This window comes from Hippichthys cyanospilos, chromosome 3 (genome assembly GCF_059441005.1).
Source record: "Hippichthys cyanospilos isolate Australia breed blue-spotted pipefish chromosome 3, RoL_Hcya_1.0, whole genome shotgun sequence".
NCBI classification, from domain to species: Eukaryota; Metazoa; Chordata; class Actinopteri; order Syngnathiformes; family Syngnathidae; genus Hippichthys; species Hippichthys cyanospilos.
In genome coordinates, this window is record NC_142371.1 from 23798406 (window position 1) to 23811615 (window position 13210).

The window sequence follows — 13210 nt, forward strand, 5'->3', positions numbered from 1 at the left end:
CACATACTTATGAACAGATATAACATCTGATCATATGCAATCATATATTTTGCACTGCGAAGTAATCTGCATGTCTGGGCTCTCGTTATGTTTCATTTCATTTTTTTGTGCATCGTTTCTTGAGTTAAACAAGCATTAATGCAACAAAAGTGAGAGGCCACAGCAGCGCTTACCTTTGGCCTGGGCGGCTGAGCTGTGAGAGTAGCCTAGCGAAAGCAATGCCATCTCAATGAGTTGATTGAAGAGCATGTCTTTCCGGACCAGCACGAACTCAGCGTGCTCCTCCTTGCTGTCAAAATCCATAGGATTCTCGTAGTGCTCCACCACGCAAAAGACGGGCAGCATGTTGCCTGCCAGGCACGGACACACATACAGTAGATATACGCACACAAAACAAATTTTCTGTGAGTTCAGTCAAAGCTGTGATTTTAGCCATTTTAATATCATTCTTCAGTGTGTAACAGCAGAACAAATGTTTTGGGACAAGAGGATGAAAAAATTGAAGTAAATAAGATACATCCATGAAAATGTTTTGATCTCTTCAGACTTTTATAAAAATATAAAAAAGCAAAGATATAAATATATAAAAGCACTTAACAATTGTAGTGCCTGACCGATATGATTTTTTTAGGCCAATGGCAATGCAGATTTTTGGCTTGAAAAAAAAAAAAGGATTACAATTAGTCAGCCAGTTAATTTTAAAAATAATGATGAATAAAATTGTATTTGTTTCCGCCAAATGCATTTTAATAGGTGTCAATTATATGTGGCTTTTCACGATTCACAAGCAAGCGTGGTACCTAATCCCTGCAGGGTTCGACTGTAAATATATTGTTCGGAAAAATAAAATAATAAAAACACCTTCCTTTTCAGTTCACATAAATAATTGTGTGATGCAATTAATGGAGCTATAAGGACATTAGCTCTCTCTGTCATATGTTTTTAATCAGTTGGGCCCTATACAGTTGTGTCCATAAGTTTATACAGTATACCCAAGAGGTTTGTTAACCTATGAAGGAGTGATTTGTTTTGTTACCACTCAAAAAGAAAACTTAAAAAGAAAAAAAAACTTGAAATTGTGCATATGTTCATTAGCAAACAACTTCATGTGTCTTGGAGGCCAACATCCGAAAATGGACCTGGAATTCTCGGGCGGGACAAACAGATTTCATGAGCCTCTTCGTCAGAATACGCTTGGATCCTTGTACAAACATGGCTAAAAGTTCAAATACTCTGCAAATATCCCCACCGGTGCCAAATAATATATAAAAACACACATTCCCCAAACCATAAAAGTACTTTGAAGCACACCGTGGTAAAATGTTAAGTCCATGAGAGCTCGGTCATGTTCTCACACTATTGTCCTTTGCCCATTAAACTGACATAACGTCCTAATATTTTCCAATCCCTGGCATTCCAGAAGATGCGCGCAGAGCCCTGGCAAAACAATCAATCAGCCCACAGATGGCAGGGAATGTGCTGAAAGGGCTGCTTTTCCTCCTGCCTCCATTTTAATAGATAAAGATCTAACAATAAAGACTGCTGTGTAGGTTCATTTGAGAGGTGCGGGCGGGGGGGATCAATACCGGCTTTGTTTCCCGGGTAGCCCGCAGACGGGCGGCGGTAAATATTGTTCCGGCGCTCGGACACAATGCCCGCTGTGGGCCCTCTCGCCAAGGCTTCGGCGAGGCCCTTCGGCCGCGGATGATGGAGGTGAGAAATTAGACTCTCTCAGCTGGAGCGCCGCAATCACAAATTTACAAACGGAAAAAAGGGGGAAATGGCACATCCGAGGATGCCCAACCAAGCCAAAATTGGTCAAATGAACGCCATTTTACATCTGAAATATTAAAATAACAAAAATAAGGCAAGCAAAAGTTTGGTTTCACATCTTTGTTACAAGATGAACATTTGTCAAAATGCTATTTCATACTTTGGCAAGTCCTTTTGTAACACTTGGTGTGCCTGTGGAATATTTTTATGTGTTGCCGCTCCGTCGTTAACGCATCGGTTTTATTAGCCAAGCTATGAGGTTTCCCTTTATATACTAGGTTTGCCTTAAGCTAGCAAACTGAGGTGAAACTACAGTATACAATTTGGTTGAACATTTTTTATATTTAGTTAATATTAGTGCTGGCCAGCGCTTGAAAAAAAAATCTCAAAACGTTTTACTTATAGGTTAGTTCTGCCTATCAGCACCACAATACAACAGTGTGACCTCTTTGAAATAAATTGCATCAAAGTCCAGAATTGTTTGTCTTGGTGCAGGTGACTCCTCAATTTGGTTGCAACGTGCGCAGAGTAGCTACACGGCGAGTAAATTGAACTGTTAACAGAGCATTTTTTTTTTTTTGGTGCTTTACAACATTTGAATTAATCTGCAAGGTTAACGCATACGTTTGGCAGCCCGGGTAAATATACGTACTATAATGTTTAGTTCTTCCTTGAAGAATGTGTCAGTCTTACAGTAAACTTACAGTAAAGTGAGCGACAAGCAAGCACACTTTCGGTATTATTGAGAGAACTATGCAAGCGAAGGTCTTTTTTTTTTCATTTCTTCAAAATGGTATTATACATCCATCCACTTTCTAGAGCCGCTTTTACTCGCAATAGTTTTCTCTTTCTTGACAGCATGAGAATGAAAATAACTACTAAGCAATATTTTATATAGTTTTATTTCATAACTTTGCATTTGTTCAAAGCTAGCACTAAAACAACCCCCCCCCCCCCCTCCAAAGCTATGGTCGCTTTACCATGTGTCACAAAATCTCACCTATTATTGGATACAGTAAAGGAGTGCTCGAAAGCCTTAGGCTTGCAGCAATTCCCGCCAGGGGCCCTATCATGAAGGTTTGGCGGGTGGCACGGCACGAATGCTGTGCTCTCCTCGGCCCTTCCACTCAGAATGATGAAGGTGAGGAATTAGGCTCTCTCAGCTGGAGCGCCGCGGTCGCAGATTTAAAAGGAGCGACGGCGAGGAAAAAACGGCCCATCCGAGGACGCCTTCCCAGCCAAACAAAGCCACTGTACTCAAGCCAAGTGCAATTATGACTCGCAACCTGCAGCTTTTCCAAACTCATTTCAAAAACAAAACATCGTAACTATTAAGAAAAAGCACCACCTCTTTTTGGACAGCTTTGGCGGGGTTAAAGAAAAACGATGTCATAACGGCAAAATGGCTCTTGGAGGATGGGAAAGTTGCAGTCGGGCAAACAAAAACAATAACAGAAAAGCTGGAGCAGTTTGAAAATTTAACACCGTTCATCATCGAATGTATATATATATATATATATATATATATATATATTCATTATGGTTTAGATAAATGAAAAAGTGCATTGAATTTGAAAGTGGGATGATTTAATTCACTTTAGCTCAGTGGGGAAACGATTACGATTCTATATGATATGGGTAATTTGAGATGGTATGATGCAATGACTTTTTGTTGTCATATTTCAGACACTTGAATGAACTCGTCACCACCGTAAACATGCCATTTCCTTTCTCTCCGAAGATTTGATACATATCAGAATATATTTTAAATTGAAATTATTTAATTTTTCAATTCAAAATATTTTTTTATTACACTCAATATAATTCGCATACCACCAGTGCTACACCAGTACAACACTTCATCACCGATTAACAAGATTTATTTGGATAAACGGCCTGTGTTATTTCTGCGTTTCTTTTTTCTAGTGTTATTTAGTAGTGTAAAACTAAGGCCGACAGAAGAATATTTGTCCTTCATTTTTTTAGGCTCAGAACCTTCTACAAACAAATTCAAAAATACAAAATATTGAAACCCTAACTCCGCCTTTTTATTAACCCCCAAAATTTTGAACAGATTGGGGTTGGGAATAAAACATGTCATAATAGCAAAGTGGCTCTTGGAGGACGGGAAAGTTGCGGGCGGGTAAACGAAAAAAAGTCGGTGGAGCGATGACACAGCAGCAGCTCTGCAGCACGACACAGGGATGATTCTCACAGTGCTTCTCTGTTTGCCATTGTCTGCCACAATAAGTGTGTGTGTGCGTGCGTGCGTGTGTGTTTGCATGCTGTGATGACTAAAGGAGCATTGTGACGAAAGTTTAAGAGTTTTGGAGAGCATGCATGCAGGGCAGGCAGTGGAGAATGGGGGGGGTGGCTAGATGAGAGCTGGCATGTCCTACTCAACTTTAACTGGCAATGAGTGTGATTGAATTCAACTCTGTATCCTTTTATTTATTGATGCGCCAAATCTTTATTAAATCTACAAATTGTTTAGGCCATAAAAAACCCCAGCTCATCACACTTTTCCAATTTAGAGTAATGTTGAGCCTGTTTACAAAAAGCAGTTGGGATTTTTTTTTTAACTGTAAGAGTCACATCGCATACATTTTGTGCATCTATTCATTGGTCTGATGTAGTCAGAAGGTCATGTTCAAAGGCGTTCGCAGTGCCACAATATGATGGCAAGCTATTTACTCAAGACAAAAAGAATAAACAAATAAAAAAAAACAATTGCCCAACATGTTGTATAATTAGTTTCTGTTGAACAGTGCTTCTCAAAATAGTGGGGCGGGCGATGACCCCAGAGAAAAGGCTTTGTTTTTGTCATGTAAAATGTAATTGCAATAAAATAAGAATTTGTATCTTTTTTTTTTTATTGTTTCAGGCACTTTGATTCACTCCGTTATTTTTTTTCTGTTTTAGACTAAGTTGTAACCCCTATAAATGCTGTAAAAAATAATTAACAGTTGTTTAACATTGATTTATTTTCCTTTTTTTCCTTTTGTTAATGTTAAAAAGTTAAGGATATTTAGAATTTTTTTTATAGAGAGTCAGCGCGTGGAGTGGGGGAAACACTGCTGTAGAGTAACATCAAAAATCAATATTGTCACTCTCAATTTTGGACATATTACTGAAAAGTACAATTACATAACTATTTAATGGACACTAAATGTTCTTTTGTTTTACTTTTATCTTGAATGATGTCAAATGCAATGATTGAATTTCTGTCGTCGTTTGTTACTGTTAAAGACCACTGTGAAGAAAGCTCAGAGATTTATTTGAACACGTTTGAAGATAATGGCTTAAAATCATTGGCAAAGACTGAGAACTGTGTAATATTCAATTGTGGCAATATAGCATTAAACTATTTTCCTAATTCCAGTTTTGTTGATATTTGATTGTGGCTAAAATAATGTGACCAGGAAATAGGACAGTCCTCATTTTAGGCCTGTTGGCCCAATTGAATGGCATATTTGCTTTTGGGACCTTCAAATTCAGGATTTTACTTCATCAATTTAGGACCACATTAGAAAAAGTTAGCCAAGCCCAAATGGTAGCAAACTTTGAAACTTTTCTGCAAAAAACAATACAGCAATGTTGGTTGTGTTTTATATGACACTCAATGAGAGGATATGTAACTTTTTAACTGCTTGCATACAAGTAGTCGTGTCTCTAATTTGGTGTTTGTGTTCGGCAATGTGTCCGCTGCATGCGCCACGTGCCCGAATCTGCACACTGATTACCAAGGGTCGCGTATGAAGTGCTGTTTCGACAAATGAAAAGCGGTTATTGTTGTGGACGCCACTTCCAAAAATAGAAGCATTTTGCTTATTCACAACATGGGATGAAAGTCATCAACACACCTCGCTTGTGGCAGGTCTTCAGCAGGTGATTGGCCGGCTTGTAGGGCAGGCCGGCCAGTTTGGTGCCGGTGCTGCCCAGCCTGGCCCTCCCCAGAGGGCTGCCGTTCTGCTCCATGCGGGGCAGCTTGGCCGGCGGGGGTTTGGCCTCGGCGATGCTGTTGACCAGCTCGGCGTTCTCCTTGCCCAGACACGTCTCGCTGAGATGGTCCATCATCATCCCAGCAACCCTCGACTCGCTGCGGTCACCTGCAGGGAGAGACAGGAGAGAGACGTTGGCACAAGGGTGTCAAACCTGCTAGGACATAGTTATTGCAGCCCGGGGGTGGCAAAAGTACCATTTAGCTATATGTTAGCACAGGAACCGGTACCAGGTTAGCATGTAGCAGGCCACAATGTAAAATTTAATTTGCATCGGTGCTTTTTCTACTCATGTTGCAATCTTCCTGATTGTGAGCATAAGATTTTGAAAGCTACAAAAATATCAAGAGTTTTGCCACTTACAGTAGTTGCCGTCTTGCTAATTGTTAGCATTATTGTTAGCAAGGAATTAATATTCACTGGGAACTAGTACACAGCTTAACTGGAACACTTTAAATCCTCATGCCTCCTTAGCATTGTAGCAAAAGTTCAAAATTGGGCCAATGTAAGACGTTTTCTTTTGTTAAGTTTAAACGTTACTAACACCTATTAGTACTTAAGTTAGCCTTGCTTTTTCTATCGTGATCGCTCATTCTTTTGCTTTTATTTTTTTCTTCAAGTGCATGTATTATGTATGGACGTCCCACTAGTGAGTCCCACGTGAAGTGGGCAAAACAAGCTTCTTTTTTTTTTAAGCAAGAACACATTAATTTGCAGGAAAGATTCCGCTTGGATGCCTACCGCGGAGTGCAGGATCCTCAAGCCTAGCACGCAGGGCTGAGGCTTTGCTTGGGTTTGGTGGAGGCAATTTATTGGTTTATATATATTTTTTAAATCAATTGGATAAGTGATAGAATATATTATAAAAATATTTGTAAGTTACAACCCAACAATGCACACACATAACATGTACAGTAATTTACCTACTTTTTTAACTACTTGTATTTATTTCTAACTCTCGTTCTTTAACTTTTAAAATGGTTCAGTTTGACCCAGGTTGCAGTTTTACTATCCCAAAGCGTCAGAGATTAAAACAACTCCCCAAAGCAATGTTGTTTTTAAAAGGTTGCTTTCTTATCATTGTATGTTTTAAATAGGTTGATTTGAAAATATTTCTATGAATATTGTCATTATGAGACACTTGAACTACTTTTAAAGTGTTTTATTGAGTTTCTGTCTTTTTTAAATGGCATATTTCGACATGAGAAAAATGTGACAAGAATGGAAAGAATTCTCAAAATGTTTTGTCTACTTTTATAGCTATTTTTTATAGTATTCCTGTCACTTTAAAATACACCACTTTGTGTTATTATCCAGTGTTAAAAATATGAGTAAAAATAATTCTCATGTCATTTTTAAAAGGTACAACTGTGTTTATAAAGTTTTAGTTCAATTTGTTTTGATTTTCAAATGTGTCAACTTGCAATGCATGTCATCATCCAAAATTCAAAAACAAGGGAAAAAAAAACCTTTACATTCAATTCTGTATTGTATTGCTGTAACTGAAATGAGTCCGTTTTACCTAGCACATCACAGGAAGAGAAAAACGTGGCAAAAAGAGTTTTTTATTCTTAAACCCAATTACGTATGTCATTTTTTTTAACCGTTTATAATTTTACACTGTCAAACAGCATGATATGCTGCAAACCGTAAGGCCAATCACAAACCTGAAGAAAGTCACCGATGGAAAATGCGCAAAGGCAATGAAAAGAATATCAATGAAAAGCTGAAACCTGTATTTGTCTGTACAGTTGCACACAACACACTCGGCATCTAAACAAAAATCACACACAAATTGCGTCTGTTTAAATACACCCGTGCTGGGTTGGAGTGTCCATTAGGCCATTTGTTGGGGTTGCACGAGTGTGTAAGAGTCACGATGCATGTCAGTGCATCGTGTTAATTCACTGGCCCTGTCAAAGAGGACAAACTCGACCACCCCCACGTCCAAAGATCATCAACTCCCCCCATTCATGACGAGCAATGAGCCAAGTAATTCCCTGCAATTAGGGCAGAAAAGTGAGGGATGAGGGTGGGGCGGCGGAGGGCATACAGAAGGAATACACACCATGGGATCAACGTCAAATCCTCATAAATAATAATTATATTCCTCATACTGCTCCTTTCCAATTACGAAAAGTTATTACGGATTTGTGGAACACCATTTTGTCATGCATTCTTTACTTTCAGTAAAGGAACAACATGAACGAAATCCGGAACAGGACTTACAAATCACAACAATATTGGTGATAATAATAAAACATGAGAGGCTGCAATAAAGGAATTAGATGTTAAAAAGAAGTGCCAACCTGTAAAGGAGCAGCTTGCCACCACTTGGATTCCTCTTTTCTTCAAGTTTGGCCAGGGTAGATTGATAAGTTTTAAAAATAATAAAAATATCAAATGAACAAAACTTCCTGTTGGAAGGTGAGCGGAGATGGGGGGGCGCGGAAGTCAAGCCGGCTTCGAGGAGGCTCGGGCGGGCGAGAGGCGGGACCACCGACCGGTATTGGTGTTGGGATGTCTGCGCTACGCTAGCTTACGCCGTCCGGCGACATGGACGCTCACAAACCGAACAAAAACAACAACAAGCGGGTGCAAAGTGAGCAATTGGCCACTACTTCGCCCAAAAATACAAACATGGCCGTGGAATGGTGAGGGGAAGACGCTGCCAGTCTGCCCGCTAGCCGCCGCCGGGAAGCGGGCGGCGTACGGAACGGAACATGGTCGCCGCCGCCACCGCCGCCACAGACACCGGCGACACCGCGCTTCCAACCCCGGGTCCTTCGGAACTAGCTAGCGAGACGGCGAAAACGAGCCGCCGTCCCCTCAGCTGTTAGTAGCGCGGAACCGGAACGCGACACGGAGCAGGTTGGCCACATTAAAAACAAGGAGCGAAAAAAGAGAGGAGAGGAGGTCAAAAAGTGTCGTTCACTTTCTCCATGTCGCGGAGAAACGACGCTGCCAAGCCGGGTGCTCATACGCCGGGCTGCTAACTATCGCTGTTGTTGCCGCCTGGAGGTGGAAGAGGAGGCGGAGGAAGGTGTACTGCTGCTCGGGCTCGGAGCCGCTGTGCCTCGGCTATCCGCCTCTCGGTCTCTCCCCCTCTCTCGCTCCGGCTCTCCCTGCGTGTCCCCATTAAATTATTAGTTGTATTGACTCATCGCCCTCCTCCTCCGCCTCTCTCTCTCCCTCCCTCGCTCGCTCGATCTCTCTCCGCTACTCTCTCTCCCCCTCGGCCGCGCCATGTGCTGGCCGCGGGGGCTGCAACATTTCCGGGGTGGCGGGGGTAAACTGACGTTAAACTAGTCCCCGGAGAGGAGCGGATGATTCCACCTGCACCGGCCGTAAAAGTCCTGATTGGAGGGGGGGTCAAGTAGGAAAAAGTGCGCGGAGGAATTTCTAATCATCTTGATTGGAGTGAGAAGGCCCGCTCCGTTTATTAGCAACAGTGGCAACTATAAATCCGTGTAATCAATCATTCATATTTGCACGGCCACTCTTTTGTTTGTATTTACAAATCATCAAAGTGGAAAAGGTTGTCGAACTTTTTTAGCTGGAATTGAGTCGCGAAAATGTAAATTAGCCTTATTGTACCATGAATGCAAATATGACTTAATATACGTAAAGATGATATCACATTACAATAATAGGTAATAACAACCAATTTAAGACCTGATATCAAAAGGGGAAGTCAAGTCAAAAACCTTTTTGTCAAAATAATGTTCTGTGTACCCCCCCCTTTCCCCAACACACACGCACACACACACACACACACACACACACACCCGTCTAATCATGGCATTCTGGTTAATATTGCATGCTTGGATTATGAATTAAGTGGCAAATTTCATCTGCTTTTATCCAGGACACGACCATTTGCCACTTGCTCAGGAAATGAGAAATCACACCTCACTAGGGCTGTTCATATCAATTCAACTATTGATAGAATTAATTAATACTAAAGTCTGTATCGGTATCGTACAAATACCAAAGGGGTAGTACTGATCGTTTGTGGTTTTTTATCTTTTGGGTTTGTCATGGTTCCCATGCAATACTTTTTCAGTGCATGCGGATGGTACACACTTGTCCACCTATTGTGCTACATATTCAATCATTTTTAATTTCAGTATCGTTTAATACAATTTTGGAGCACAGTTTATTGATATTTACATATTTTGAATCCCAGTTTTACCTGAGTGAGTCCTGCTTTGATTCCGGTCTATGTGTCTGCCTCTACATCTTCATTTATTTGTATTGTTTTGTTTATTCATGCTAAATGTAGAACTTCAATAATATTCTGGCACTGTTAAGAAATCATTACTTAATAGTGCAAATGATCAAAAATACCATCATATTTTATGAACCTAACTTGGTATCGATTACGATCAAAATCTCAAGTATCGCTCAGCTTACCTGTTTTCTGAGTTTGGTCATGTGACACTGGCAAGATGAACCATGATTGGTTATGATAACAGAAATGACTCGAAAGCGACTTTCAAGAAGCTACTTTTGAGGAATCTTCGTCAGAAGTTACTGTAAATGTTTTTTGATTTTTAGTCAATGCAAAAATAGGCCCCAAATGGAGAAATATGAATGGACAAAACATTCAGAATCTATATCTCCTGAGCTAGCTAGCTAGCTAGCTAAGCTATCTCTACCTACCATCAGGTTAAACCCTACACTATGTATTGTGTATTGTCTCATACAAAAAAAAAAAATCGACCAATGGAGCACAAAGAAGCATAATCAAAATCAAGAAGGAAAGAAACAATAAAAGAAAGACAAATAAATGATGCACTTGTCTTTTCTTGACAGTTATTATGACAAAACAAAGGCGCTGTCAATAAACAAAAGCTGCATTCAAGTCACCGGCGCATTCCGGGTTCTGCTGTATTACTCCAGAGCCAAGGAAACCAGTGGAGCAGGTCATCATACCTTACTTAACATGGCTGCGTTTTACCAAACAAAAATATTTGACAAGCTTCACAAAACCTCCAACTGTCGACGCTCGAGGAAGCCGCGCGTGGAGAGAGTGCACACAGATTGTGCAAACACTCGCAAGCTGACATTGTAATTAATAAAGCGATCCTTTTTTATATATAGTGGCAGCTGATGTCTCTTTGATGTGTCAATAAATCCAAATGAGATTTGATTCAACTTAATTCTTCAGGTTGGGTCCCATGTGTTAGGATTTCAAAATCGTTTATTCCCATAGGAAGCAATGGGGCGCCGTGTTGCGCAAGTGGTTAAGCACATCGGATGCACAATTGAGGTTGGGGGGTTTTGAATTTGAACTTTGGCCTCCCCTTATGGAGTGGGGTTTTCCTTAATGAGTTTAGCTAGTACATATACACTGATTTTTTTTTTTTTTCACAGCCAAGTAGTCAACCAGCGCAAAACATTTTTGCAAGACTTAAAATTGTGTGTGATGCCGTTCAGTCTGATTTGTTCAACTTTAGAGCTATATTTGTATTGGTAAACATAAGCGTAGTATATGATTGATCGTATGAAATTGTCTAATTTATTCTGGCTCATGCACTGGTGAATTTGTCACTTTTGTCAATGCGCACCCACCTAAAACTGAATAAAATGAATCATTACAATTTAGGAAACTGTTGCTACATGTTGTAAGTAATTTGCTTTTAATTTGAAAAGAAATCTGCATTGTTCTTGCCACGGTATTAAAATACATTTAAACAGATTTGCTGATCTGTAGAAACCCTGTTAAAAACTTACGAACCTCCTCATTTGAGACACTGGTATAGAAAACGAATGGGGGAAGAAATTAATAGAAATAAAAACAAATCGTATCAGGCATCCTGAAACTGTCATTAACATTTCATGTTTATGTCACATAACAAGCATGACCAAACTTGATTGGAATGGATCGCTTTGAGGTTTAGAGACTTGCACATCTACGTGGGAAAGTTTTGATTCTCCACATCTTGTGTATCGCATCATATTATTATAATTGAACCACAAAAACGTGTTGTGATTGTCAAGGAAGAACCGACTTGCCGCAAAGAGAGGAAGTAGGCGAGAATAAAAGAGCGAGATATGGGGGTATTATGAAAGCCTGCCGCGCCGCATTCTGTAAATGTGCACGGCGAGCGTCATACAGTACATCACTTGCGTAGGGCTGAGACGGGTATTATGACTTGATATGCTTTTATTTTGAAGTTTACTAATCTTTACTGCAATTGTTGAGCCCAGCTCTCCTATAAACAACATAGTGTGTTTCTGAAATCAAATTCAATCTCCAATTCAGGCCGCTAATGAGCGACTTAATTATGATAACATTCGCCACCTGATGCCAGTGTTTACTGGTGGCTCAGGCTCCGGTATAGCTGAGTCTAGCATAAATTAGCCGCAAGCTAGCAGCACTTGAGTGCTCCATATAGGCTGGTGTGATAGACTCTGCTAACTGCTTGACACAGTTGCCGTTCCTACTGATCACTTTTTAACACACAATGCTATCCTAAATGTGCTGTTACAGCAGGTAACTTAATCTCTTAGACCAACATTTAAGGGGGGGAATTGATCTAAAATCGGATGTTTCTAGAATGGAAAGTAATGCGCTGCTAAACATTGTTTTAAGTATGCTCCGTTATAGCTAAATGGTGCTCCATATAGGCTGGCATGATAAAAGTAAATGACTCTGCGCACTTTGATGCCGACACAGTTGCCATTCCTACTGATCACTTTTTAACAAACCCTGCTGACTCAAATGTGGGGAAAGCCTGGACTTAAATGTTTCATTAATGAATTAAAAATGGAATAAAATGATCAATGTTTGATTAATAGTGTCGTTAATTAATTAAATTACCTATTGTTGTATTTTGAAAGTAAATATTTCAAAATTATTTATCTATTTAATGAATTGGATTGGATGAGATTTGAGCTACAGCCCCGCCCACTAACTTTGATGAGCGAGTTTGACAGATAAAATTAATTCTTTAAATATCAAAGTATTGCAATGAAATATTGACCTAAGAAGAAAAATAATGTTATATTGTAAATAACTGTATAAATTATTATTAAATATTTTTTGACATATATCATTGGTAATTTAATTAGGTATACATTCAATTTTTTTAATCCTCTATATAATTTATGAAACTTTTAATTACTTAATGATAATGATTTTGATTAATGAAACATTTAAATAATTAATTAATTATTGAATTATTTACTGAAACATTTATTTATTTAATTTTGGCACTTTCGGTCCTCCAACTGTATATCCACTCAATAACAACTGAAAATGATATCGCATTTCGAAAAACAAGCAAAGTCCAATTCTGATTCATGTCTGTGTTTGATCTCAAAAGATCCCCCGCAATTATGCATACCTGCTGACTTTATTTTGAGTATTATTGCATAAACTGTATTGTATAATCAAAGGTGGTGAAGATATAAGAACAGGAAACCAA

The 13210-nt window shown here is 39.5% G+C and overlaps 1 protein-coding gene across 4 annotated transcripts in view; it reads right to left on the minus strand.

The window, feature by feature from the left end:
• The window catches only part of satb1b (SATB homeobox 1b), a 77945-nt gene that overhangs the window by 45088 nt on the left and 19647 nt on the right, over positions 1 to 13210 (minus strand). For 3 of the 4 annotated variants that reach the window (XM_088410604.1, XM_088410603.1, XM_088410601.1), the window contains exons 2-3: positions 5637 to 5882; positions 174 to 350 (exon numbers count right to left, since the gene is read on the minus strand). In XM_088410604.1, the coding sequence (XP_088266730.1) occupies positions 174 to 350; positions 5637 to 5853 (394 nt within the window). In that variant the 5' untranslated portion in view covers positions 5854 to 5882. Of the gene's footprint in view, positions 1 to 173; positions 351 to 5636; positions 5883 to 8083; positions 8954 to 13210 lie in introns of those variants that run through there. The other variant, XM_088410602.1, reaches the window with a different exon arrangement.